Genomic DNA, 27,451 nt, shown 5'->3' on the forward strand with positions numbered 1-27,451 from the left:
GGAGATGGGTCATCTAGACCCACTAGACTGTGCGCTGAACCTTTTTTCTTCAATGATTTGTGAACCTCACTGGTGTCCATGGATTACATGAAATCTTTCCACCTTTCTCCACCTTTGTCATGGTAGGGAGAACACGTCAATGTAAGGGTGGGGTCATCTAAGATAGCACAAGGGTTAACCAGTAAAGCATAGACCCTGTTTTTATTAGTTTGGCACGTCGGCGTTACTTGAATGATTGCATTCGTTCTTCTTTGAGAACAGCTCTACAATAAAAAAAAAAGTAACACATTCAATAAAGTAGAGGTTTATCTTAATAATGTCTACATTTTGTTAAAAAACATTATTTTTGTTAAAGCAAAAGCTTGTCAACTTTATTTTTCAACAGGGAATAAATGCATTTTCTTCTATTTTCATGTCCAAAAGGATTTAATATAAACTTTATATCAAACACTCTCACAGCTACTAATAAATAATGCAAATAGAGACGGATCCCAAGGAATTTCACCAGCCTCCTTGTTTACTCGAGTGTGTGTCCATAAAATGAATAAAAACTAGAAAGGCTTTCAGAAGAAATCAACATTCCCCTGAAGCATAAAGCGCCTCTTAAGGGAGACAACCGCTGCCAGCATCCATGAATCATAATAGTCTAAGCAAAAAGAAAATAGAAAAAAAAAAGACTCATAAATACAATCATCCATTTGCTGCTTAAAATGTAAAAGACAACAGTAGGAAAGAGTGAAAAACGACTTTATGTCTACGTCACTGCTGAGAGAGAAACCAGACCCTTTGAGCTGAGTGGGATTAATAAAGGAGTGGGTGGGTAATATTATACACGGCTGCCTGTTTTCTTCTGGGCAGACTCAGATACACACACTTGGTACAGTCCATGAAAATCTGCCCCTACGCTCTGCGGATTCCTATTTATTAGACATACGGCAAATTTATTTGCAGTGTGCACCGTAAACACAGTAAATAATCGACAAAGGGATGCTCTCAATAATTCATGGGGCAAAGGGAAATGCAGGTGACCAGAAATGAATATCTGGCTGCAGCCTCCTCCACTCAGCTGTTGTTGGACTCCACCAACGTAAATAATCTGTTTTGTACTTTTCCTTCAGATTGGGAAAGACAGATTAGGATCCAACGCAGACTCAGGATCACCTCTGGCTGTCCCTGTTTCATGCTTCACTTCAGTATCCCATTTGCTATAAATAGGCTTAAACACAAACCCCACAGGCAAGCCTGTACCATCTCACTTCCTCGTGTTTTTTTTTTAAAACATTTTTTTACCTGAAATTCTTTCACAATGTGCGCAGAGTGATGCAAGAGCCCGGGGATGTTTTGCCGCGTGGAATGTGAAAATGCTTAGGCCAGTCCATCAAAGGAAAATACTGCGCACTTAAACGGGAGGCCAAGGACGCTCTCACCGTGACCATGTGAGGATATTAAATCACAGCAGAACATGATGTGCTCCTCTGCAAACAGGCCACACAAACCCATCGGTGACGTGAATGCACAAGCCTACACTTCTCTATGCTTTCATTTGGAAAACAGGTTGAAAAAAATAACATTTAAAAAAGAAACGAATCATGACTTAGCTAAACACATCCACAGCGCTCTCCTCAACACATGTGATTTTCATTCCAATGTTGTTAAGCAGGCTTCCCGTCTTTCTTCTTTCTGCTGGCATCCTCCCACTCGACTCCGGTGTTTTTCCAGTCCCTTTAGCTTTTCTCATCTCCTTAGCCTAACTGCATCCTCGCACAGCTTAGCCTGATGCATTTCAATGTCACATTACAAGCCAGGCCAAAAGCAGGAACACATTATGAATGTGATACAGAACCAACACAAGGAAACATAAACTTAAATCCTCGATTCGGACCTACAAGAGAGACTGTTTAGGAAGCACGGAGGGACGCATGCAACACAAAAGGACCCGCAGGAACATGAGAATAAAGCTTAGCAATTGCAAATGCACGATAGGGTGATAACTGAAACACACAAGTGACCACATCAGGTCTGTATCTGAGAGCAGCTCTGACATGACAGTCTCTGGCTCGCCTGTCTGGGCTTCCACGCACTCGGCGACGTCAGGGAGCTCTTTTGTTCGTGCGTGCTTCACCACTGTCAGCTCATGCGTGGCTGAAGAAGAGGAGGAGAGGGGATCAGAGGAGGAAGTGAGGTGGGCTTAAGCTGTGATGTCATGAGAGTGAGTTACGTGTGCATCCAACACAAGCCCCTGCAGCCTCCTCCTGGTAGAAAGGAAGATGGCATGACCTCACAGCTTGTTGTTATTAAAATGCATTTCTGCAAAAGCTGCTTTAGCAGTAACCATAGTGGAGGAAACTTCCCAATTACACATTAGACCTTGATATGGCCAACTAGCTATGCTTAGCCCTGTCGTCTGCCTTCTGAACAAATTTGGAAGGCTCCTTAAAAAGGCTGATATCATTTAATGTTTGAGTTTTATTAAATTGCACAATTAAAAGGAAAAAAAAGTTAATACCGGTACAGTGCATGGATAAAAAAATCGTAGGGCTTATTTCAAGCTTCCACCTAATACATTTGCACCAAGAGTATAAAGAATTTAGATAGTTAATGAGAAGTTCATCACAAAGTTCATCACAATAAATTATAAAACTTTAAATGAACCAGGTGCATGTGGATTACACTTTAAAGCGTAGAGATTAAATGTTTTTTAGGCATTTCAACCTGAAAACCTCAATTTCACAAGGCCAACATGCTTCTTTTGTTTTTTCTCTTTTGATACAAGATGTTCTTTACCACTAAAGTACATTTGAAAGAGCTCCTCAGCTGATTGAAAATGGAAAAAATAAACCCACAGCACCATCTGGTGTCGGCGTGGCCACTAAAAAGAAGCAACACAAAAGGAGTGGGAGCATAAAAATTTCTTTCCACTTCCTTTCAAGCAAAAAATTAAATTATATTTTATAATAATTACATATTTAATGAATCTAATATGACATGTATGCATAACATAAGAAAAGGGGCATCATCTTCTATCATCTCTGTTTATTTTTTCTACATTTTCAAATTAATGTATGACCAATATCTGAAATGGGTTTGATGCTTCTGTATTTTGTCTTTTTTTGTCATATACGTCCACTATTTGTTATGCTTTGTATAAACCAATAAATCAAATCAAATGTTATACATTTTATTGAAGTATTATAAAAGTTGCTATATTTTTTTGTTAAAATTGTATTTTATTTATTAAAAATGTGTCTGCTTTTTCAAAATGTTGTACTAACATGAGGAAAAAAATTAAAAAGCTCTTCCAGGACACATTTAACATTAATGAGACACAAGAACGTGTTGATCTCCATGAAACCGGGTTTATTTGATTGTTAAAAAATAAGGCTATGATCATGTTTTAGCAAACATTGACTATGAAGAATCACTGTCACTGTCTCCGGAGAAGCTGAGTACAAAGGCTTCATCCGAACAGTCTGGGAGTTTTTACAGATGTAGCACTGAAAACACACATACAGCACACACACAAACACACACACAACTGTCTCACTTGGAAAATCAGAAACACATGTTTTCAAATGCACACACCCACTTCATCCAATCCTGTCGAATTAGTGGCAAAAACAGATTTAGCAGACAACAGAGCTGTGATCCCTTAAAAAAATAAACATGCATAGTTTCATAAATGATTCTTTTTTTCAAGAAAACCATCAAGTTTCCAAAATTATGTCATGAACTTCTTTTATTTTACTATTAACAATGATGTAAACTCATCTGACTATTTTGTTCAGAATACCCTCCTATGATATTTAATTGAGTAGAAAGTTACATTCTGAGCCCAGAAGAGCTCCATAACAATGAAAATAAATACTGGAATGGCAAACAGATCATAGAAATGGACTTTAGACCAAACATGGCCCAATTTCTTTGTATAAAAACAAATAAAAAGATATTTCTAGTAATGACATGATGTGGTTAGGTTACAGTGAGTAATCATACTGCTTATTACTGAATGAAATGTCTCAGAAAATAAAAGAAAAATACATGAAAAAATGAAGCAGCCAGGAGAGACACTCTTCCATGCTTTGCTATGTCCACTACAAAGGAAATTCATTTGAATGATTTCCCTTTCTTCAAGCATATTTCCAACAATGCCCTGAAAATGTACACGTCATTTCCAAACGCACAACTCTTAACAGTTACGTGGTGAATCGTCTTCTTCCATCCTTTGGTTACTTTGACCTCCTTTTCTAAACTGAAATGTACATGCGTTCCCTTCGCACCATTAGGACACAGCAGTGTAGTTTACAAGCGTTTGTTCCTTCACATTTCTAACGACTAACGTCTTAAAGTGCCAACTAGCTGAAGCGAACAGGAAGCACTGAGCTGGTGAGACTGGCAGCATCGATTCACAAAGGTTCTGCTTTAACAGAGCCGAGGAAGAGAGGAGGGCGCTTCTAAAACATGAAAACCTGCAACAAACAAAAAACACTGCATGTGACTCAGTGCAAACCTGGCATTCTGGGTAATTTTCACCAGTTTCTCTATCAGACAAAATAAATAAGCGCTTTATCCATTACGACAAATATTTGAGAAATACTTTTCTTTCCACTTTCAGATTCCTACAGATGGAACGTCCGGACGGATTTGACAGAAACATCAGAGCTGGTGTTAAAAATAAATGGTACAAAATCATGGACTAAAAATAATTACAGGTTTTTTTTACAAAGCTGTTTACTTGGGCATAAGGAACAACTAGTTAAATAAAAGTCAGAGCTTTGAGGAGGGCATGCAGGGTTAGTCGCCCCCCGTGTTGGCACTGCCGTCTGGTCCTTCAGTCATGAGAAGTGGTGACCTGCCAAACGATCAGGTGGCTCTGCTCCGCCTTGGTGGGCGCCAACTGTTGGCTGCCCGTCGACTCGGACAAACCGTCCAACTCACCGCCTTCATCGCCTGAAAAAAACAAAGCTCTTAGTGAGGACGCTCCAATTCAACCTTTATTTTTGTTTGTTTTTCTTACCTAAAAATCTAAAACATTTTTAGCAAAAGGTTTAAGGGCAGCCTCTCTAAATAAAATAAAAAAAGCAAAAATGCACCCACCAATTCTGAAGTCTATGTAGCCTTCTCCTCCACTCATGACCAGGTACGTTTTGGGCTCAGAAGATGTTATTTCTGAGGATTCTGACGCAGGGTCATCGGAGCCTGAATCTGCACAGCCTGGAGGTGGCATTGCCTGACCTGTGACAAAAGCAATAGAAGGAAACCTAGAATGGAAAAGTCCCAGCATACTTTTGGATATCTTTAAACACATTTTGTCTGAGGTCTCCTATTGTTGTGCTGTATTTACAGCTATTTCCCACGAGTCCAGTTTTGGATAAATGATTGTGCAAACTCGTTTTTTTTCACAAAAATATACAAAACAATAAGGGTTTTCTCAGATTATTAGCTTTGAATGAGATTTTTAAATAAAACAATATAAAGCAACATCGTAGGTCAGGGTATAATAAACTTATAGACGAAATAAACTTTTTGCCTAAATGGTCCATTTTTCCTGCAGCACCTCTGCGCTTGTCTTCTCACCTGGGACGGTCACAAAAAACTTGACGGCCTCTCGGTGTCCGTGGAAACACAGCTGGGCGTGGGCCATGGAGCAGTACGGCACAAAGCCGCCTGGAGCGGCGCAGTCCGAGCTCTCGTCCCCGTAGACCCGCACTGCGGCGCCGGGCCGGTTTGGCACTATTCCTGTTGTCTTGTTAGCTGACAAGAAAAAAAACCAAACATTTTAACCTTTGACTCTGCAACAAAAAAACTGACAACAGTTGTAAAGAATGAAATTTTATAAAAGCTTCTAACATGTAAAGCCTGGGATTTAGTTTTATGGTAAAAAAAATCAGAACGATGAGTCTGAGACATTCTGACATTAAGAGATGCCAGTAACCATGGTAACCTATCTATCTTTTATTCAACGAGCTCCGTCTGAGATGTTTTTATTCTTGCACCATGCTTTAATAAAACCTAAGGCAGGAAAAATAATTGAAAAGATACAAAGAGGGTGAGAGGGAGGGAAAAGACGGCAGGTCACACCAGAGCCGCATCTGCAGCAACATTTTAAAAAAAGAGTGTTTGTGAGGGCGCCATACCTTCAGACAGAGGAATGGAGATGATGACTCCATTTCCCGTTCCCACCCACAAACGGCTACAAGACATGACGAGAGCTGTGATCCTTACAAATGAAAAGCCCAGTTTACCAGTACCTGAGGACAAGACGGAGAGGACAGCTTGCATTCATAGATACTCAGGACAAAATACTAAACTTCAACGAGTAAAGCAGCCCTTTCTCTTCAGGTGTTCAGGTAGAAATATGGATGGAAAAATCCGAACGTCTACCCAGCATTTTGCTGACGTATGGCTCGATGTCCACGTCTTGTAGGTGCTGGTAGGTGTGGGCGTGAAATAGACGTAAAGTTGAATCCAGACGAATGGACACCCAGATCCCGTCTCCAACCCAAGCCAGCTGTCGCACTTGGCTTTCTTTGCGGGGATGAGCATCGAAAGACTTCTGCTCAGGAAAAAAAAACAAAAAAAACGTCCGGTTTGTGTTCGTGTTACATCCCAAAAACTATTTGCATGACAGATTGTGCTGAAACATACCTCTATCCTCATAGCCTTGGGCTGAATGACATAGATCTTGTTTCTGTAGCCGCACCACACCTTGTCGTGCACCACCGTCATGCAGCGGATTGAGTGGTGTGGCCGACCCAGGTCCAGCAGGTGGTAGTTGGTCAGATCCCACTGATCATCTGGTCGGAGAAAATCATACAGAAGATGCTGTTGCATCAAATTTACACAAGAATTCTGGCAAAAACAACTCAGAAATGATATAATGAACTGAAAAAATGGCACATCTGTCAAATGTATTTTCATGCTTGAAAGGTAGCAGACCTACCAATGCCTCTGTGGAAAATTGCCAAAGTCCCATCAGCCAAGGCTACCAGAACCCTTCCTTTAACATGCCTGTAACAAGCAAAGAGGAAAGTGTTTTCATCATCATAATATGAAAGAAGTTTCAGTGCAGAAAAGCAGAAATGACTGTTTACTCACACAATGCTGAGGATGGAATCTTTCAGCTTGATGGCGTGGAGACACTTCCTCCATCGAGCCACAGATGAGTGCACGTAAAGGCTTAAAACATAGAGGTGATGTCACTGTTAGAATGTTAGCTGCTTTGCTGAAACTTCCAAAGGCTAATTTTATAAACAAAAGAAATGTGTTAAATGTATCCATCACATTTTCTAAGCTGAGAGCTCCCTCTAGTGGCTGCTGACTTGCTTACCATCCATTCTGAGCTCCCAGCCACATGGTGGGAAGCGCGCTGCTCATCCTCAGCGTTTCAGCCTCAGACGAGTCCAAATCTTCGGACTGGGACGTCAAACCGCCCTCCCCAGAGCCCCTGAAATTCAGGGGAGTCTATCAGATCTCATAAGTGTCCTCAAGTGTAAATGTGTGAGTTCTTGGGACTGCTCCCACCTCTGGGTTTCATCTGCAAAGCACTCAGTGGGTCCCACCCCCAGAGGGTCAGTGAAAACGTGTTCAGTGTAGATTCCTGCCTGGTTTGGATCTGTCCCTTGGTCCTCCTCTCCATCTTCCCCCACACCAGCGTTTGCCTCTGTGGCCTCTGTGGCCTCTTCCGCCGTGGGAACACCATCCTTTGCAGGACTGGTCTCTGAGGAGAGCTGAACTGTAAATGACAAAAGTCGAGGTTACTCAGGACTAGGAAAAGAAAATTGGGTTTAGATTAGATAATTTTATGGATTTAAAAAACAGAAATTACCCGACTCTGATGTGGCGCCGTACTCTGTGGGCTGCTCACTGGCACCCGAGCTGGCTGTCTGTGGGACAGCGGTGACGCCCTCCACCGCCCCGGTTCCGTCACTTCCCGTTGAGCCAACGCTAGCCAAACTCCCAGCTAACGACACCGAGTCACTTTGGAAAAACTCTGGGTCTTGGGGTATTGACTCGCCTGCTGGATAATCTGTTTCTAACACGCCTAAAGGCCACAAAACTCAGTTAAAATCCCCCCAAAAAACAAAGACACAAATTCAGGACGATCAGTAGACCTACCCGGAACACTAGCGATGCAAACAACATGTGTGTTACAAGCATAGAAGCTGTCCAGCAGGTCTGAGGGTTGGGTGGCATCCAGCACCAACACCTTGGTGGAGGAGTGGGTGCTCATGCATACCCACACCCTATTGGAGACCTCCTCCACATCCTTCTCTTCTTTCTCCTGGTCCTTAAATGAACCACAGCAAACAGTTTCGTCAACAACATCCGAACATCCTCAACCTTTTGGTTTCAACAGCTTTACCTTGCTGTCCTGCTCCAGCTGGTCCAGGCTGCTCTGAGAGCCTTTTATTTGCTTACTCTCTGGAGGGAACGTCCTCCCCCCTGACATGTTGACCCCTGCTGCACACCACAGCTGAAAAGCAGATTACAAAGATCTACTTTTTAGCCATAAAATGTATCGCAAAGCACCACAATTTCATGCTTTTGTTCGTTTATTTATGCACCTTCATGGAAGCATCTTTGTGATCCAGAGGGCGTAGGTAAACTGGGACGGGTAAGTTCATCTTGTTTCCCAGCTGACCACCGTTTGCCGCCTGAGTTACCAAACAGGAAAGTTTCAGCAAATGTGGGTGTCTGGAGGAGGGAAAACTGGGAAGTGGGATTCCACCTTGTGTTTGCCAGGAAGGCTCCAGCCGTGTACGGTGACGCGCCCGTCCTCCTTCTGCATGTGGGCTTTGACCTGCTGGTACTGGGCTTTCTTTTGCTCCTTACGCGAGGGGGAGCTGCACTGCTCTGCCCTGTGGGAGCAGGGGACATAAGCAGATCAGAGAGACTCAGGCGAAAGCTCGAATCGTCCGTTTGTTAGCTCACTCACCCTTCATTGACGAAATCAAAAATCTTCGACTTCTCCGTTGGGAACTGGGAGAAGGTGCTGCTCCTCTTCACCAAGCTGCCCGGCGAGTTGTACTTCATGTTCGACTGGAAGTCGACTTTCTTCATGGTGGGGGCACTGGAGGAGGAGCTAAACAGTCGGCTGAAGCTGCAGGTGACGTGACAGAAAAGCCAAGAGGGAACCAGCCGAGAGGAGGGCGGGGAAAAAGCAAGGCAGGGAGTCAACCAGACAACCACCAACATGTAAACAACGAACAAGCATGCTGGAAACAGAACGATAACTCTGGACCTTTGTAATGACACGTACACCCGTTAACAAGCCACAGTTTGCTCATAGTTCAAATGTGAAATACAGTGATCCCCCATTTATCGCAGGGGTGATATTCTAAAAATAACCTATGAAGTACAATTACAGATGGTTGAAGGCCTCACTACACACTTTATACATAAATCTCAGACAAACACAAACGTTTTCACTTTTCTCTCTCAAAGTTCAGAAATATAAATCCAGTTTTATAGAATGAAAACATAGATCTGATTGCAATCGACGATTGATGTAGATTCGGCAAACTGGACGCTTCCTGAACAGGAGACACGGCCCAGAGATTGACGGACAAGATCAACAACTCAAAGCAAGACGGTGAAAGGTCAACCACGATTAAGCAAGGGACCGCTGTATAGATAAATGTAGTTTTACATAGTGATGCCATGTTTCAGTGAAATTTCCTTTAAAAACTTTCAATTAGAACAAATTTATTTTATTCTGTTACTAATTGAATGTTTCTTGTGTTGTTAACTTTTAAAATGTCTCCCACAAACATGTTATAGTAAAACTGCATCATTGTACATCATTAACTAATTTCCCTGAACTCACCCAGATCAAATAACATGAAAATATTCAAACTAAGCTTAAAGAAAACAGATGTAAGAAAACGCATCTAGTGTCTGAAATGCAGCTGTTTGCTGTAGAAAGATAGAAGCAGGTAAAACCTGTCTTGAGGTGCGTCTAAAGCAGACAGAATAAGAGAAACACCAGCAGGCAGCAGACACAGAAGTCCAGGAGGAGAAGGACAGTTGAGTGTTAGAAGTTAGTGATGGACAAGTGATGCATTCCAGAAAAATGAGGTTATTAGTTTAGACACATCTGTAAGTTGGATTTTTTTTAGGACAAAGGGGCAATGATGGGTCAGTGAAGGACCAGAGGGCTTTGGAAAAGATCAAGTTCCTGCACCCCCAGAATAGATTAAAAAAGGCCTTCTGAGGTCAACTGTGGGGGTGACTTTGAAAGGTTACAGGCAAAACAGGGGAATTTTAAAGAACTCACAACTGCCAGATGCTTGATTTCTTCTTTTCTGTCAGAGCTGGATTCTCCCTTGAAGCCCTTTAGAAAAAAGTTACGATTACAATAAAATATGAGTGAAACTGAACTATTTTCCACACTTCTTCTAAATATTTGCATCTTTTCTACCTGATCATCTCCGTCCACCGCACAGCCTCCTGCAGCTCCATCAGCCGCTCTTTGTACTGGTTCCTCTCCATCAACACTCTTGCCATCTCCACTCTGGTGAAGCGCTTCCTCTGAGCTGTGGGTACGTCGCCCTGTGGCAGCACACAATTCCAGCCACACAGGCAAATGTTTGTTGTTTAAGGGATAAAAACCCGTTAAAGACCCACTCGGATCAAAGTGGGGTTTTTTAACATGTTCTTGTGGCAATTTTCTGATATATATCAAGAAATTTAAGCTTAAATAGATCAAAAGATGATCGGAGGGAAACTTTAAATACTGCAGACATGATTGTGGGAAAAAAAAGGAGGCTTACATCCTCTTCATCTTTGCTTTTTTGTTTCACATCCTCCATCTCCAGCCGTACTCTGAAAAATAGTTGATAACATGAACAGAACGAAAACACTAGAAGTTGTAGGTTGCTGTGCATTGCCTCTTACTTCTTGAGTTCTTCCTCCATCTCCTTGTTCCTCTCCTCCAACTTGATCTTGGCCTGCAGCACGGACTCTAGCTCCCCCTGCAGCATCTCCTTCTCACAGGTCAGCTCATCCACCTTCAGTATCAGGTCTTTGTTCACCACGTTTAAGGCATTCCTGCAGGGAACGAGTGTCGTTCATGTGCAACATTTGCAGCCAAGACTCAAAGGGACAACGGATCTGGGAGTGGACTCACTTTGTCTCCAGCAGCTGTGAATTCTCTTGAATGAGATTCTCAACCTCCCGGCCCATTCCTGATAGGAGGCGGCAGGAGAAACGACATAAAACGACCACAAAAAACTTCAGCTTTAACTACTGTATGGAGTTAGATTTGTTGCAGAAGTATTGCCCGTCCGTAAAAAGGTTCCACACTTGTAATAAGAGATGTACGGTAGCGCTTTATAATAAGAGTCCATAGTAAACTATTTAAGACATTAACAAGCACTAGTAATGTTTTAGTAAGCTGCTTATAAGTACATTAATGAGCATTTGTTAATGTCTTACAACTGACTTACAAGTGTAAATAAGCTGTTTATAAATACATTAACATATTCCTTAATAAACTACTCATAAGACATTAACAAGCATGAGTAATGTGCTATCAATGCTTGTTAATGTCTTATAAGTAGTTTATTAAGGAATATGTTAATGTATTTATAAACAGCTTATTTACACTTGTAAGTCAGTTGTAAGACATTTACAAATGCTCATTAATGTACTTATAAGCAGCTTACTAAAACATTACTAGTGCTCGTTAATGTCTTATAAGTAGTTTATTAAGGGCTCTTAATAAAATGTTGGAAGATATTACCAGAATTTCCTAAAACTAATAACGATTAACACGTTTTTTTTTGTTATGAAATACATCACTTACCATATTTCTGGTATCTTTCACCATTTCATCTTGTCTCCTTCGTGTAGAATGAAGAAACATTTTTTGGTTTGGTTTTGTTGCTGGTATGGATATCATGCATCTGATTGGCTGGTCTAAGCAGCGCACCGATTGGGTGACAGTGAAAGACTACTGAATGGTTGATTTATTGAGAAGCAAAATAATTCTACTTATAACCCGGGTTTTGTTACTGTAATGAACATGATCATTACAAACTAAGAATTATGAAATACAGACGCACAAATTTCTTATTCCAAGTGCGATACCATTTCACGGACTGACAATAACTTTGCAACAAATCTAGCTTCATACGACAGACTACATGCTAAGAACAACGTCTAAACAGCACGACTTCATGACGTGTAGCAGCATCTAATGAGATGATTCTTTCTACAGACTAAGGACAGCAAATCCACATCACATGACTGATAGGAGGAGAATGGAGGGAGCAGGTGGAGTCTTACCAATCAAACTAAGGTCTGACAAAACCATGCAATCCGAGTCAGGCGGACAGAGCAAGGAGGAGGGAAGAGAGAGAAAGAGAAATGCAGTTTGAGACAGTGGAATGATCCAAATGACAAAAAAGGCTAACTGTTTAGCGTTTGGCTCCACGAGGCCAACTGAGGAGCTGCTGCCAAAACCTCTAAGGGTGGTAACATTCACTGCAGGAGAAGGGGCAACAACAGGAGAAAAAAAAAAAAAAACGTGTGCAAGGAAACTAAGCAGCAGCGCCACACCTCATCAATCATCTCGATTCAAGAAAGAAAAAAAAAAGCTGTGCATTACTCTCAAAAGTAAAGGTGATTGTGACTGGAGGTGAATTATGGGTAAAAAGACAAAAAAGGGGAAGAAAATGTTCAACTGAGGAGAAGTCTGAGTTTATACACACCAGAGTACTCCACTGGGGTTATGGGTAAAAGCCAGGGGGTGAGACACGGGGGAGAGAGAAAGGTGGTGTTACCATGGAGGGATGGCTAACAGTGAAAGTTACAGCAGAGTCAGGGAATGAAGCATGGAGCCCCAACGCTTTAACTGTCAAGAACAAGTCTGTTTCTGCTACGCACAGATAAAACTACGAGCTTTAATGCAACGAAGCGCCTCTCAGCTTTAAGAACAATAGTAGGAACATTAAAGGAAATGAGATCAACTATATTAGTGCAAACTAAAATATTACCAACAAATTTAAAGATGCTACACTATTTTGGATTTCTTTTTCCCATGTCTGATACTATAATTCAAAAATTATATGTGTTTCACTTTAATTTATATTAATTATGTTTTGTTTTGCTTGAATTTTCTGAACATGTGGTGAGTTTTGTCTTAATCCTGTTCAACTCGGCTCAGACAGCTTAAGCCGTCCACGTGCTTCTCCCATTATCCTGCCAGAATTTGTTCTTTTCCTCCTGTTTATGGCCTTTTGAAGCTAAAACGCGTCTTTTTATTTCTGCTCTCCGACATACGCATCGGTACACAGATGTACCGATACTTAAGCCACCATCTCATGATTTTTAGAATGCAAAAACCTAATTTTATTGTATGTTTATAAATTTATTTCCAAAGTTTCCTTGATTTTATTGTCATTTTTAAGGTAAAATAAATCCCCAAATCCATCTCCAAGCTTTAAATAAAAAGTTGAATGATCATAACCAACCATCTAGACAGGTTTAATAAACTTATCGGGACAAATGTTCTTTGTAGGACATCACTTTTTATGTTGGCCCTGAATCCAAGTGTTAGACTTTTGCAACACAAAAGACAAATAAACAGTAAAATAATTTAAGTTTACATTTAAATTTACTAGACAGTTGAGTTTTAGGATTTCAGAATCCAAACTAGGCTTGTTACTAGTTAAACATTGACTCCTTTCATTTGGTGCTTGTCAACATAAAAGGAAAACTGAACACAAAAAAGTGACTAATTTCAAGGGAAATCGGGTGAGAAAAGAACAAAAAAATGCAAACAAACATGAAAAAAAAAAGGAAATGAGAAGTCAGATGTGAAGTCATTAAAGCCAGAACAAAAACTGGATATTTTTTATGTTTTGATGAAATTGTATCTTTTATCCAAAAAGTTGTCTTTGACATTGACAGAGTTTTATTTCAAAGCCTCGGGAGAAACAGTTTCAATCGGAAAATGTCAGGAATAACAATTCTCAATGTTTTTCTAGAGGCTGAATTAATGATTTGATGCTCACCTAGTAGATCAGCTCCTTCATCCACATCTCCTATAAGGTCAGTGCCTGCAGATGAGAGCTCCTCAAACAGGGAGTTTGTGTTGCGGTCAAATGCCATGTTCTCGATGCCTTTAGTGGGAGTGCTGATATTTAAAACAAAAAAAATACAAAAAGATTTTACCAGACAAACATTTGCTGATTGGAGCAATTTCTAAAAAATCGTTTTACTACCTGCAAGGTTTGTACCCGATGAGATCCAAGTCCAGCTCAGGCGTGGACTCGATGATGTCCTGAACGTCTGAGCTGTCTTCGTTTTCAGGCAAGCCTGAGCAAACGAGAGAACACAGCAAGTTATAAAATATGACATCAGTTCAAACTAATAATTATTAACATTTTTGTGCTTTTTTTCCACCCACCCACGGAAGTGGATCTGGTCCCTGTAACAGCCTGCACCTCTGCGCTCTTTTTACTCCCGTCTTCCCTTTTCACGTCTGACTGGCTGGACGCCGAAGCTGAAGCTAACTTGGAGCCACTAAAGTCCAACAACTCATCCTGAAATGATTATTATTGAGAGGTTAGGGTTAGATGGAAAACATGCTTGAAAAAAATTAAATTAAATACAGAAGCCAAAGACTGTGTATCGGACACTAATGAAAAAAGGGTCAACATTAAACACCAAAGAAAGTTTATGATAAACAGGTTTATCATAAACCTTCACACTCACCTCCACTTGAAATCTGCTATTTAATTTTTAAATGAGCCAAAATAAATGCATACTTTCCTTTAATTACTTGCGAGCAACACAAACTTACAAAAATATTAGCTGCATTTAAATGATGGCTTTAGTACTGAATGATGAAACAACGCAGACGTGGCGCAAAAACACAACCACACACAACAGAGAGCGGAACAACTAACAACACAAGTGATGTGTAACTACACAAAGAAGACTACAAATAGCTAAAAAGCAACTAAGACTGGAAACTAATGAACCACATTACAGCTGCAAAGGTTCAACGGATCAGTGACTTTATTAGTAACAAAATCTTGATGAATGAAGCAGAATACAATGCGGAGCAAACTATAAGACTCCAGCTTTTTTGTTAAAAACAAAAACTAAAAAAAGGACCAGATGCAACCAAGCTGTTATTGACCTAAACACATCAATATGTAACCAGCTCCATATGTTCAGTTTGGACTTCAATCAATCCTAGTCGTGTTTTCAAACAGAACTTGGCTGCATTTGGCACGGCTCAGCATGGGGGGGGGGTGAGTCTGTGAAGCGATGCATAAATGACTGAAGCATCATGAAAGGACGATGCAGCAAACACAAAGTGTGGGGGCCACGGCGAGCGCAGGAGCGCCGGTGCTGACACTCATCCAACTACCTTGCAGGCGTCTGCCAGTGAATTCCCCCAAGGAGGGTCCTGCGCACCCTTACCCTCCCTTTCCTTTGGGGGGTCGTCAAAGTCCAACTGCTTGGGGCGGGGGGGAGAGTAGGAATGAAGCTCATATGTGCAAAAGCAGTTCAGCAGAAATGCAAAGTCTCACAGGCGAGCATGTCTGTGAAATGACGTGAAAGAGGCTTGTGTGTTTGAAAATGTATGAAGAATGTGGACTAAGCTAATGCTGCGTTCACACTGAATGCCAATCAAATCAAACTTGCGTCGGCCGCCTGTCCAAAACGGTATTCGTAGCTTGACGCCCCAGACGCGTGTGGGACGAGCTACTGCCAAATGTTTTGAGCCTGATTGCTCCATGGAGCGGTGTCTGTGAATATCTCATTCACACTGCATGGAGGAGACAGATGATGTTTAGAGATCAGGTTTATTCATTATGCAGAGCTCTACAAAAGCGCCGGTAATCACGTCTCCGTGTCTGGGTTCATAAGATCATTCAGAGACCCCTCCCGCTGTGACAGCCTATGTCTCTCTCTGTGACCGAGTTTGAAGGCTTGTTGTTCCGCATTAACCCAAAAGAAGAAAAATCAAAACAAGAATACATTTAGGGGACCTTTTTAGTTATTGTTTTGATGAAAATAAGAAAAATATCACAAAGTTCAGGAAGCCCAAGCAGGGTGCCTACCCAAAGCCGCAGCAGCTCTCTGTCGCAGTGGCCGGCGTGGCGAGCGCGATCGCAATCGCTCCAGCCCCGTGGGCCCGGCGGCATACTTTCCAGAGTTTATCCCGCCGTCGCCCAACAGTAGCCAGGACAGGTTCCGGCAGACCCGTTGAGGGGGAGAACTGTCGGATCCATTCACCGAGTGCATTCTACCCGCTGATCGAGTCGCTGTAAACGTCACGCACAGAACCTCTGATCCCAACTGTACCATTGACTTAACATTGAGACTGACCGCCTCTGCCACGCGAATGTGTTCAGTGTGAACGCAGCATAACAGCAGCTGCTGCGTCACGATTCAAAAGAACTTTTCAAAGACAGAATTTTTGTGCTAAAAGTAACATTTTCCAATCAGACCAATAGCCTGTTTCATGGTTATTGATCTGACGAGCCGCTGGGAGCATCGACTGTCCCAAGTTCAGCAAGTTTAGACAAAAACACACATGGAGGTTCATGTAAAAACTGTTTATATTTTCTCTACAGACAGGATTAATTTTTTATCGCACGAAGAATCAAATTTAGAGAAATTATTTAACTTTTAGTACTTTCACTGCAAACACAAACTCTTAAATTTTCCAAGTAGAAATTATATATTTAAATAGATATTTTACTTCATAGATGTTGTTCATTGAAACATCTTAACCACCAATCTGATTTTGCCAAAAATATCAATTAACAATTCATATGTCAAGTTGCTTTTTCGAATGGTCATGAACTTAAATTACAATTGATCAGAAAAGCTTTTTTCCTCAAAGAAAGTACATCAAATAAGGTAAATAGATGAATTTGAAATATTTCCTTTTCAAAGTATGAATTGAATTGTTTTATTTGTAAACCAAGCTCTCAATATTTCTTTTTTTTTTTTTTACTTGGCACTTATCATACTTCCTAAAACTTGTACTCGGTTTTTTAAGGCTGATTTTCAAAATAAAACAAAAGCACTGGTTTGAAAGGCTTTGAGTGATCAGATGGGTTCCATAGAATCGTGTATAACAATGTTTACATTAGATCAGGTCTGGCATGAGGCAACATGCAGATAATTTAAGCGTTTCACAGAAATATGACATCTCTGCATATCAAAGTCACTGGCCCCGACAATGGCGCTCTGTTGCCGTGGTTACATAACACCCAATCTGAGTGCAGCAACGTTTTTCTCTTAGTGACTGGCCTCAAGCCACACAGTGGCATCACTCCCATCATGCACTGCGCTTGCAGAGCTCATGTCCCAGTTTTAGAAAAAGGCGACATGAAACAGCTGACATCCTGGATCTATATTTGAATCGTACTGGAATAGAACAAAATTAAAGCGTCGTGCTTTTAGGCATGAAATCAAATGTTATGAGATTTTTTTTTTTTTATCTTGACATAAAAAGTGCTTTGCAGCCCAACATCGACATATTAAGTGCAGCAGGTCTGAATATTCAGTTGATGCTTTGAATTTGCCTCCTGTTCCTGCCAGACAGAGGAAGTATGCATATTCATGAGGAGCTAAAGATGAGAGTGAGGACAGAGGTGTCCTTGTCCACTGAAAAACCCAAACCACATCAAAGGGAATTTTTTTAAACATGGATTTAACCCAAAATCTCTCCTGTCATCCGCTCTGATGCAAATGTTACTTTTGGTGTATTAAGACCGCTCAATTTACCAAAAAAATGTATTTTTGATAGAATGAAGGACCAGGTATTAAGGAAAGAGTGACAGTTTAAGAGCCAAAGCTTTAAAAACTGCAGATTGATGCATCAGAAGATCAAAAACAGAAGTGAGTGGTGGTATTTACTTTTCACTGTGCTGCGGTCGTGACCTTTGTTTACAAATGCCCACGTGAGCTTTGGGACTAAAAGCATCCGTATGCAGCGGCAGACAGAAAATGCCCCTCTGATGTCTGAAACGATGGCGGGTGTGTCACCCGCACACACCCACCTTTAGGCTGGTGTTGGACCGAGGCTGCGATGAGTCTGTGAGCCTCCAGCCCTCTGTGGCTGAAGTTTCTGCTTTGTTCTGGAGGTCCGGGATAATCAGCGATGTCCGACCAGATGAAGGAAAAATCCCCAAAGAAAGAGGACGCTCCCTCCTGGTGGATTAAGAAAAAACAACGTTTCGAATTTTGTTCCATAACAGAAGTTTTCAAACCTCCTTTTTTTTTGTTTTAAGGAAGAATCAAACTCGTGATCCTACCTGACCCGGCCGACAGCGCTGGACTCTGAAGTCTCACTGACCTGCTGCATTTTGATCCTCTCAACGTGCTCCATGTAATTATGAATCATCTGTAGAACGAATGTTAAAGAAGTCTATAAACAACCACCTCCGACAAGTTGAGTCCGGGGTCGGCCTCTCCTCCTCCTTACCTCTGAGTGTCTCTGATGCAGGGTGTTGAAGTCCTTCTTGAGCTCCAGCTCTCGTTCTTCTAACCTGCTGACTGGAACACATCGGAGCAACATTGGAAGCTTTGCAGTGGTAACCACACAGAAACACAAAAATCAGGGGGGGAATCCTGTTACTAATCGTGCTGAGGAGGAGTGACAGAAAACATCTAATCCTCTGTTAGCATATCAGGTTCAGGTGGAGCCATGCTGTAAGCTGCTGCATTATGGGATACACGACGCAAAGCCTGGATGGCATCAATTACTACAGCTTCATGTGTCACCAGAAAAACTCCCGCTCTTAATTTGTTTTTTATTTTTATGTATTTTATATTTTATTTTAATTATTTTTGCCAAATTTAACTTGTCAAAAAAATTTTTTTAAAGTGTTTGTGCCAAATATCCTTTTATAAATAAATGATGCCAATGTATGGTAATTGGAAAGTTGTAATGAAAATTAATTCTAGAAGTTTAACACAATTTAATATTGCCTTAAATAAATATTGATCTGAAAATGTACACTAATTTCTCAGGACCTACATATATTTCTGGCTAGTGTTTTAACATCACGCGGCCTAATGTTAATGCAGAATATATGTAGAAATGTATCTCTAAACAATTATTCAACTAAAATCTCCACACTTGATAAATTGAAGAGCAAAAAAAATCCACTAAAATAACCAATACACGTGAAAAAGGATTTATAGATCTTTTGTATTAAAGGGCTAATAATATGCAAAATCAACTTTTTGAGCTTTTAAGTGTATTATAATATTCATGCCTTACTATAAACCTTTGAGCACCAGCCCCTCCCGACCCACGCAGACGAGTGGGTCCTCACACTGTGACATAAATAAGTAAGAACATCGCCTTCCAGGAAGAGTCTGCGCTGCCAGCTCCGCCCACTGGCTAAAAACCACGCCCACTTTCTCCACAGCGCTATGGTGATCAGCAAAACTCTGTCCTTTTTTATGCACAATATGCACATCCATGTTTGCAAAGGTTCATGTGTTTGTGTTCGCGGGCGAAACGCAGAAACGCTGCTGAGGCCGGCTCTAGGTTGACGTCATGAAATGGGCGGTACCCACAAGGAGAGAAGGGCGGAGCCTCATAGATGGAGTCGTCTTACTTCCAGGTAGGAAAATGAGCTGCATGAATTTCATTTAAAAAGGCTTTCTTTAGTGTACCAAATGTAACATATTATCATATATATATGGATATAGTTGAGTCTGGAAAAGCTTCAGAAAAGCATGATACCCTTTAAAGCATAAACCTTTATTATAACAAAATGCAGCAGGTGTTGAACGACCAACTCTGTTTTTGGCTCTTGTAGCATTTTCTCATATACATTGTGGCACTGTGACTATGTGTGTAGAGAACTAGCTCAAATATTAGCTCTGGGGCCTTAAAAAAGCTCTAGAGGTTAAAATCGCATTTCTGAATATTTCTTTATTCAAATTGTTGTGAATCAAGACGAGACGAAAAAAGTTGATTGAAAAAAACGTAGTTGTTACGAAAAAAACATGCTGGGCGGGTCCAAAGCGCCCTGCTCCGCTCCATTCTAATGCATCCACTTGTAGGCGACTGGATCCATGTACGTCTTTATTTTCCTCTTAAATCCTATTAAATTCACTATCGAAAAGCATGAAAACGTGATTTTTTGAGAATATTCTATGAGAAAATCTAACAGGAGTATCCAAACAACAGACTGGGACAAAATAGGCTCCCTGTGACTTTTTTGTTTACTTTCTTTAGTTGGAAAAACTTAAATTTGTTGACTAAGGTTGGTTGGAAAACCAAATGGAGCCAGATCAGTTCTGTCTGTTCCTAATCAAATAAATCAGCATTGTGTTTTTTTTAGATCCTTTAACCCAGGGGTCGGCAACCCATGGCTCCGGAGCCACATGTGGCTCTTTCATCCATCTGTTGTGGCTCCCTGTGACTTTGGAAAATAATGAGTATTTTATAATAATTAAATTTTATTTTAGTTTTTTCATTTTTCATGGCATTTCAAAGGCGCTGCTAGCTCCGCACGAGCCACGTAAAAGAACAGCTTCGTAATGAGAGGCACGCGGGGCGGCTTCAATAAACACTCCGATCTTCTGCCGGGAACTTGACGTACCGCGGGGCAGAGACTGATGACAGCCTCAGAGTTCGCGCTAGCGTTGCCAGATAGAGTCACAGGTTTCCAGCTGAAAACTCATCTGAAAACTGCCAGACCCAGCCAAAAACCGCCCAACACAGCTTTTGTTGATGTTTTTTTTCATACTGGACTGATAAAATAAAATATTTTTCTAAATAAAAGATAGTTCAGACTAAAAATAAAATGTTTACAATATTGAATATTTCTTCAGCGGGCCGCCTTCTTCCATTCATTTTCTTAACCCGCTCTATCCCCGCTATAACCTGCGTCCGGCTCTTTCATCCTTGTGCTGCGCTGGAGCGCCCTGACTATCGTATTTTGCGCTCTCTGTGTAGGACACACTGAGGAGCGCAGGGGAAACCAACTCTCAGCTACAGAGGATGTGAACAGGTGAACAGGTAGAGAGGAAAAGCAAGTACAGAGGCGGAGGAGGGGCTTTGGCTTCAAACTCTGTCAGAGAGATGGAAACACGGGCGTCAGATTCAGACGCAGCTGGACCCTGCGGGAGTTGAAGCAGAGACTTTCCTTGGGATGATTTTATGAACTCAAACATGGAAACATGATTACCAAGTAGAACTCTTCAAAATAATAATCCTGATCTCTCCACATTCTCAGTGTCTACCATGCATTGATAAACACATCGCTCCATGCAGCGATCAGACCAGAACCAGTAGCTCCTCCCACAAGTGGCCGCGGTATCATCCTTTAAAGAACATAATGTGCATTTGCAGCGGTGTATGCTTCAGATGATCTCCGATTGGCCAATCTCCATGTCAATCAAGTCCCGTTCTTCTCAGTGAGGATTTTGATTGGCTGGTGGATTTTAAAGAAGTACTTTTTTTTTAAATCTTTTCTGGCCCGCGATCTACACTCATGTCATTGAAGATCGACCGGTAGATCGCGATCGACGTAATGAGCACCTTTGAATAATATATACATGCATAATATATATAATGATGTCAAAACGGGTTGTGGCTCCGGGAGCTTTCTTTTTTATTAGGGGCTGTCCCAAATGGCTCTTTGAGTAAAAAAGGTTGCCGACCCCTGCTTTAATCCTTTCACACCCAACCCATCACTTCATCTTTTTAACAGTTTCTCTTCCTTTTTTGTCTGAACTGAAACCACTTTATACTGAGAAATTTTAAAAAAAAAAGCACCTGCAATCAAATCTAAAACCATCAAAACCAACAATACGACGTGACGAGTCGCAGAAAACCAGACAGCTGATGAAAAGTCTCCACTGCTAAAAGCTGATCTATTACCAACTGAGTCCTTATCAGACACAGTGGACAGATCAGCTGATTCCACGTCCTCCGGTGAATGAATGATGGAATGCATGATTCAATATCCTCTGGGAGTGCCAATCACTTTTTCCCATTCACTGCCTGGAGTCGAGCTGTTCCTGTGAACTTTTCTGGTCAAAAATGTAACACAACTGTGAGAATTAATGACCGCAACATATCAAACACATTACTGTTTATGCTCCAGAATAAAACCAACACTGAGCTATTTTAGTTTCAGTGTTCGGCTGAAGGTTGGGACTTAAGGGAAAATGCATCCTCCTCACAAATCTATGTGAGTGACTCATTGTAACCAGCGCTGTTGTTTTGTTGGCTGTGTTGCTACTTTGTCAGGATGTAAATCCGCTCTTCTCCAACAAGTCACAGTATATTAAAAAAAAAAAACCTTTTGCCTCTGCAGATTAATCCACTGAGTGTGAATGGGTGTTATTGCAGCAGGCGGGCTGCTAATAGAATCCGATAATCCCATTAGCATTAGCACCAACATGACGTGGAAAAAGGGAAAAGCATAAATGTATGTGGAGAGCTGCAGTGTGTGTAGTTCCTACTCACTCTGGTCTGAGTAGTTCTTGATCTTCAGCTCCAGCTGCCTGGAGTGAGACTCCATTCTGTCCACGTGGTTCTGCAGGTCCTTCTTTTCCTGCTCGTGAGTGTCTTCAAACTCCATGAACCTCTGCTTGGACAAAAGGACAAAATCCAACTAGTTAGGCGCTGCAAACCATCATCAGATGAACCACTATTCCACAGGCTAAAGACTTTTATTTTGGAATCAAACTTTGAAACATTTTTATACTTGGATCATCCCTTTCACATATGTTGCCTAGAGATCCTGTAGTTGTTATTCATGCCTATTCTGTACAGCAGCTTCTTGAATCATGGAATTCTATAAGATCTAAGCAAGTGCAAACAAAAATAATAATAACTTGACATTTTTGGATGGTTTTTGAGCTGTAAACGTCAATAAGCTTAGGTCAAAAAAGTATTTTTGGACTTTAAAATGCGTCTTTGCGGTTGAATTAAACTCCACTTCCTTCCTCTTACATTTTTCTTCCCTGGCTTCACATCCTGTCCAGCCGAGTAAGCCAAGGCCATTATGTGGTCACTCATCCTCCTCTGGGCACATGTTTTCTGCGCTTTGTTGTGTGTCTTTGTTAATATGACATCGAGGTAAAAATCCATTCGGTTCTTAAGGTTCCCTTTCATCCCTCTCATCCACTTTTAAAGCAAAATATGCCAGCAGTGTGTGGGATTTCTATTCATCCAGATATTAAATCGTTTAAAAGACAATGAATTGTCATGCAGTTGCTAACTTTGCTGCAGATGAATTTCAGAATAATTCGTAGACAAAAAGCTGCAGCAGCTTCTCAGGAGAAACACTGACGTTGAGGTTTTTTTTTGTTTTACATCAAAGACATCAAAAAATCATCTCTTTCAAGAACAAAAGTTATATTTAGCAACAGACTGGCCTTGAATGGCCATTTTTTCCCTCCAACTTAGATAGCTGATACTATTAAAACAGCCCATTGGACGGCTTCCTAATGGAAACCAAAAGTTATTTTTCATTTTTTAGTCAGTCAACATTTGCAAACCCAAGAAAATAAACGTAAAATCAAATCAAAAACTTGTGCTAACGTTTAGCTCTCCCAAACCCAACCGTGCCCTGGGCAACAGGGAAAAGAGCAACAATCAAACAAGCTCCCCTTTATTATTCATCTACTTCAGTTTGATCTCAGCTGAACAACACATGCTATGAAGGCGTGACGGCATTTTCAATTAGAATCCCAGCGCTTCAGCATCTCTGAGAGAGGAGAGGATCTAAAGAAGTCCAGAAAAACCACTATGCTGTTACAAACCCTTAGGCCTGGTGGTTTAAGTCACATTAACCATCTATCCATCCACTCATCCTTACTGGCACACCACAGTCAACTCTATCCTTCACCACACATAATATTTAGAAGTTTGGTCATAATGTACAGGTTTTTTTTTTCTATTCTTCAGAATGTATGGTTTTGTTTCTGACTATAACCACTGAGAAAAAAAGTTTCAAAAGCTTCAGATCGCAACTGAAACTACTAATCATCAAAGAGAAAGGCAAATGAGCACTTTAAGGACCTGAAAGATTTAAAAAAAGGATCAACCTTTAAGTCTGTCTTTAAACTAGTCACCAATAATTTATGGAAGTATATGCAACATATGAAAATGCTACAAAAGGAGAAGATCTTAACTGGAAATGTTTTGAGATAATTTCATAAAAAAAGCAGAAAAGTTCATTTATTGTGACATATTTGTAGAATTGTCTCATTATTGATGCATTAATGGATAATGTTCCAACACTTTTAAATCGATAATATATGTATAAGTTCAAAAACTACTATAAATAAGTAAAAAAATGAATTTGAAAAATACAAAAAGGTATCTATAAAGTTGAAAAAGAAGCAAATGTTTCAAACTGCATTGCTTTACCCTCACCTGCTTTAAGTTTAGGTGCATTAATAAAATATTATGTTAATCAGGACATACATGCAGTGGCGGTTCTACACTAACTTACTCCCTGGGCGAGTAACCCCACCAGCGCCCCCCCCCCCCCCCCCCCCCCACACACACACACACACAAAATTTGACAACAGCCATTTTACACAAAAAATGCATGAGTTTTCTAGACTCGTATTACAGGGGGGTCAAACTCAGTCACACAGGGGCCTAAGTTAAAAACACGCTTAAGGTTTTGGGCCGAAGAAGATAAATGTTTACTGAACACACTAAAGCTAAACTTTTAAACCTTTTAAACTGAACTTTTTGAACATAAATATGAATAAAAACAGGAACACAAGTTAAACCTTAAATAAGTTGTAATATTTTGTTCTCCATATAAATATATTCTGTCAAAATTATACAAATATGAACATGCTGCAGGACAAAAAGCAAAGAAAGCCTGGAAATATTAATACGAAATTATATCAAATAATTCCATTTTTTTTGCTCTTTCATCATCATAGAGCTGGACTCCTGCTTCATTTTTATTAATAATTTCTTAATGTGTGACGTCCTGTGTGTGTCTTTGTGAAACATATCAGAGGGATTAGATCTAAAAAATAAAACTTATTGTGATTAATATGTTTAGGTCTTATAAAACATTAAAGACTAAATCTTAGAACTCATCAGTGGGATTACTCCAAAAATATTTGGCATTTCCCTAAATTTGTGCAACACCAACAGTAGAAATCCTCCAAAAAACCTCAAGCCTAAAAAAATGGTCTGATCTCATCCCCCCTCCCCCTCCCCCTCCCCTTCCCTCTGACACACGCGGCTCCGTCTCTATGACGGGAGGCGCAGCTGCGGCTCAGAGTTGATTGTCAGACAGAAAAAGACTCCCAATCACCTGTTAGTGTGATTCAGCCAGCCACCGGCGAGTTGCGCTCCCCTCTCGAGTTTTTTGACTTATGTTCCAAAGACTACCGCAAAGAGGTGTGGCCGCAAGCGTCTTGCAGCAGAGGGCAGTGGTCACGTGCGCATCGGGTCTGCTGTGTCGGAGCAAAGAATTGTGGGAAATAAGCTCTATTGCCTGCTTTTTTCGAAATTGGGTTGAGCACGGGTGTTTGTTCTGCCTAATTCCTTTTCATGTGCCTGTTTTACGTTGTTTCACTCTGAGCTATTCTTTTTTTTTTTGTTTTTTTTTTTTTTGCACCATAAGTGTGAAGAGCAAATAGGAGGAAGACATTCTTAAGAGTCTGATGTGTCAATTAAAAGCATTAAGTGTCGGCTGCTGAAGCAATTTCAATTTAAAAGCTCCAAGCTTCCTCTTTGAATATAGTATGTAGCACATTAGGTGTAACGCAAATGCCGCCCCGTATGAAGTGCCGCCCTGGGCGACCGCCCACATCGCCCATATCAAAAACCGCCTCTGCATACATGTGTGAACTTGCATTACCTTAACACTTAGAAAAGGCATCAGCAGGCAGCTAAAGCTGCATAAAATTTTGCATGATGGAGGGGGTCAAGCAAAGATTGGGGGTCAATGTGTTTATTTTCTATTTATTCCACTGTAACTACTAACATTTGAACAAAGCTGTGCTCAGATCATTGGGATAACACATTCATCAGGCACATTTGCTCTCTTACTTCCACATTTTCTTGATCTGCTAGGTCCAAAATGCTGAGTCACTAAAACTGCAGCTTCTTATGAGAAATAAAAATAAACGTGACTTCTCTTTTTGGTGCTTTGGGGCTCCCATAGATTGAAACTTCAATTCGAAATCAAGTTTTCAGGGTGTGTCTGAGTGGAAGTCAGTGTTTTCACTGGCCATAGTTGCAGAAAACACAGCTAAAAGGCCGTCATGCTAGCCCTAGAGGCTTGTTTACATCCAGAGACCCCCCACACCTGGATGCTGCCAGGCCACATGTGCAGGTTAATTCCCCGCTCAGGGATGCCGGAGCGGAGGCAGGGAGCAGCGGAGGACTCTCGCCGTCCGTCTGTTTATATAAGTCGCTCCCACAATTCCGTTCCCCTCACCTCCTCCGCGTGCTTCCTCAGCGCTTTCTCGCGCTCGTACTGGGTGATGAGCTGCTCGTTGTCCTCTTTCAAAAGCTCCAGCTCCACTTCGTGCTCCTGGTTCTCCGCGAACACCGAGTCCAGGTTCTCCAGCACGGCCACGACCAGCGGCATCAGCTCCTTCACCACGTCCTCGTCGTATTTCCCGATGAGCCGCTCGAACTCGCGGTAGATGGAGCTGGCCAGGCCCGACACCCGCTCAGACATCATCGCTGATGTCCCCGGGTCGTCCTGGTACACAACTCCGTCTTCCAGCTCCATTTTAGTCCGCTCCCTTTCAATAAACAGCACCGGCGTTGGCTTTGGCGCCTTCGTCCGCCAATACGACAACTCTTAGGTCCTCAAATAAACACGAAGTCCTACCAGCCAAACGAATACATTGAGAACTGAGCGCAGATGCACAATTGTGATGCAAGACAGACTACGTGGATGTCTTCCTATTTATTCCTTACTTGTCCCATGATGCGTTCAAATACTCGTTCAAAGCTGGCATTTCTCACCATTCCATTTGAAGTCAAGATGTTTCCCTCAAAACAAACATTCAAATTAATTGCCTTTGTAAAAAAAATAAAGCAAAATGTTACTTCCTATAATTCACTAAATATCCATTAGTTTACGATATCACTGTTGTAAGATTAATGTGAGACTGAGCAAGCGCAATGTTCTTTCCTTGCACGTATAACTAAGACTTACATCAACAAGGCTCAGCTAAATGACAAATGAAACACAGATTAGTAAATCAAAAAACAAAGAAACTTTTTAAATAAATTGTCGGCTTTTAATTTGTGTTTAAATGGCCTTGCCACCGTCTCTCCGAGGGCTCTAAAACGCATCATGTAACAGCTGAGTTGTTGACCTGATCGCGTGATGACGTCACATCGTGCTACAAACGCACAGAGAGCCGGAATGACATACTTTTAATCTTTCTTCCAAATTTGATGATTAAAATGAGTTGTTTGGTTAAATTGGATGTCATTTAATCT

General features: G+C 41.1%; 1 protein-coding gene across 5 annotated transcripts; it reads right to left on the reverse strand.

The window, feature by feature from the left end:
• Positions 1–3,336: 3,336 nt before the first annotated feature.
• Positions 3,337–26,931, reverse strand: spag9a (sperm associated antigen 9a). Of its 5 annotated transcripts, none has more exons than XM_078951516.1 (31): positions 26,430–26,931; positions 22,472–22,592; positions 18,461–18,531; positions 18,291–18,379; positions 18,036–18,186; positions 15,386–15,472; positions 14,414–14,549; positions 14,229–14,322; positions 14,019–14,140; positions 12,289–12,303; positions 11,129–11,186; positions 10,897–11,049; positions 10,773–10,824; positions 10,421–10,551; positions 10,277–10,333; positions 8,936–9,100; positions 8,729–8,858; positions 8,565–8,654; positions 8,363–8,473; positions 8,116–8,287; positions 7,826–8,041; positions 7,522–7,732; positions 7,328–7,444; positions 7,096–7,176; positions 6,941–7,008; positions 6,646–6,794; positions 6,382–6,553; positions 6,135–6,248; positions 5,575–5,751; positions 5,095–5,232; positions 3,337–4,947 (listed from the first exon to the last, which is right to left on the reverse strand). In XM_078951516.1, exons 1-31 carry the CDS (start codon positions 26,727–26,729, stop codon positions 4,829–4,831), a joined length of 3,867 nt encoding a protein of 1,288 aa, XP_078807642.1. In that variant the 5' UTR covers positions 26,730–26,931; the 3' UTR covers positions 3,337–4,828. The 5 variants fall into 5 exon arrangements, with proteins under 5 accessions (XP_078807642.1, XP_078807643.1, XP_078807645.1 ...); XM_078951517.1 differs by lacking the exon at positions 12,289–12,303 and adding an exon at positions 12,714–12,725; XM_078951519.1 differs by lacking the exon at positions 15,386–15,472.
• Between the last annotated feature and the right edge of the window lie 520 nt (positions 26,932–27,451).

Source organism: Oryzias latipes, chromosome 8 (genome assembly GCF_053564925.1).
Source record: "Oryzias latipes strain Hd-rR chromosome 8, Olatipes_Hd-rR_3.1".
Taxonomy (NCBI): domain Eukaryota; kingdom Metazoa; phylum Chordata; class Actinopteri; order Beloniformes; family Adrianichthyidae; genus Oryzias; species Oryzias latipes.

Excerpts from the sequence above, each read along its gene's own strand:
- spag9a (XM_078951516.1), bottom strand. The coding sequence starts at position 26,729 with ATGGAGCTGGAAGACGGAGTTGTGTACCAGGACGACCCGGGGACATCA. Across the intron at positions 10,825-10,896 it reads ATGGAGGAAGAACTCAAGAA|AGTACGGCTGGAGATGGAGG; the intron begins GTAAGAGGCAAT and ends ACTATTTTTCAG. Across the intron at positions 7,445-7,521 it reads TTTGCAGATGAAACCCAGAG|GGGCTCTGGGGAGGGCGGTT; the intron begins GTGGGAGCAGTC and ends CCTGAATTTCAG.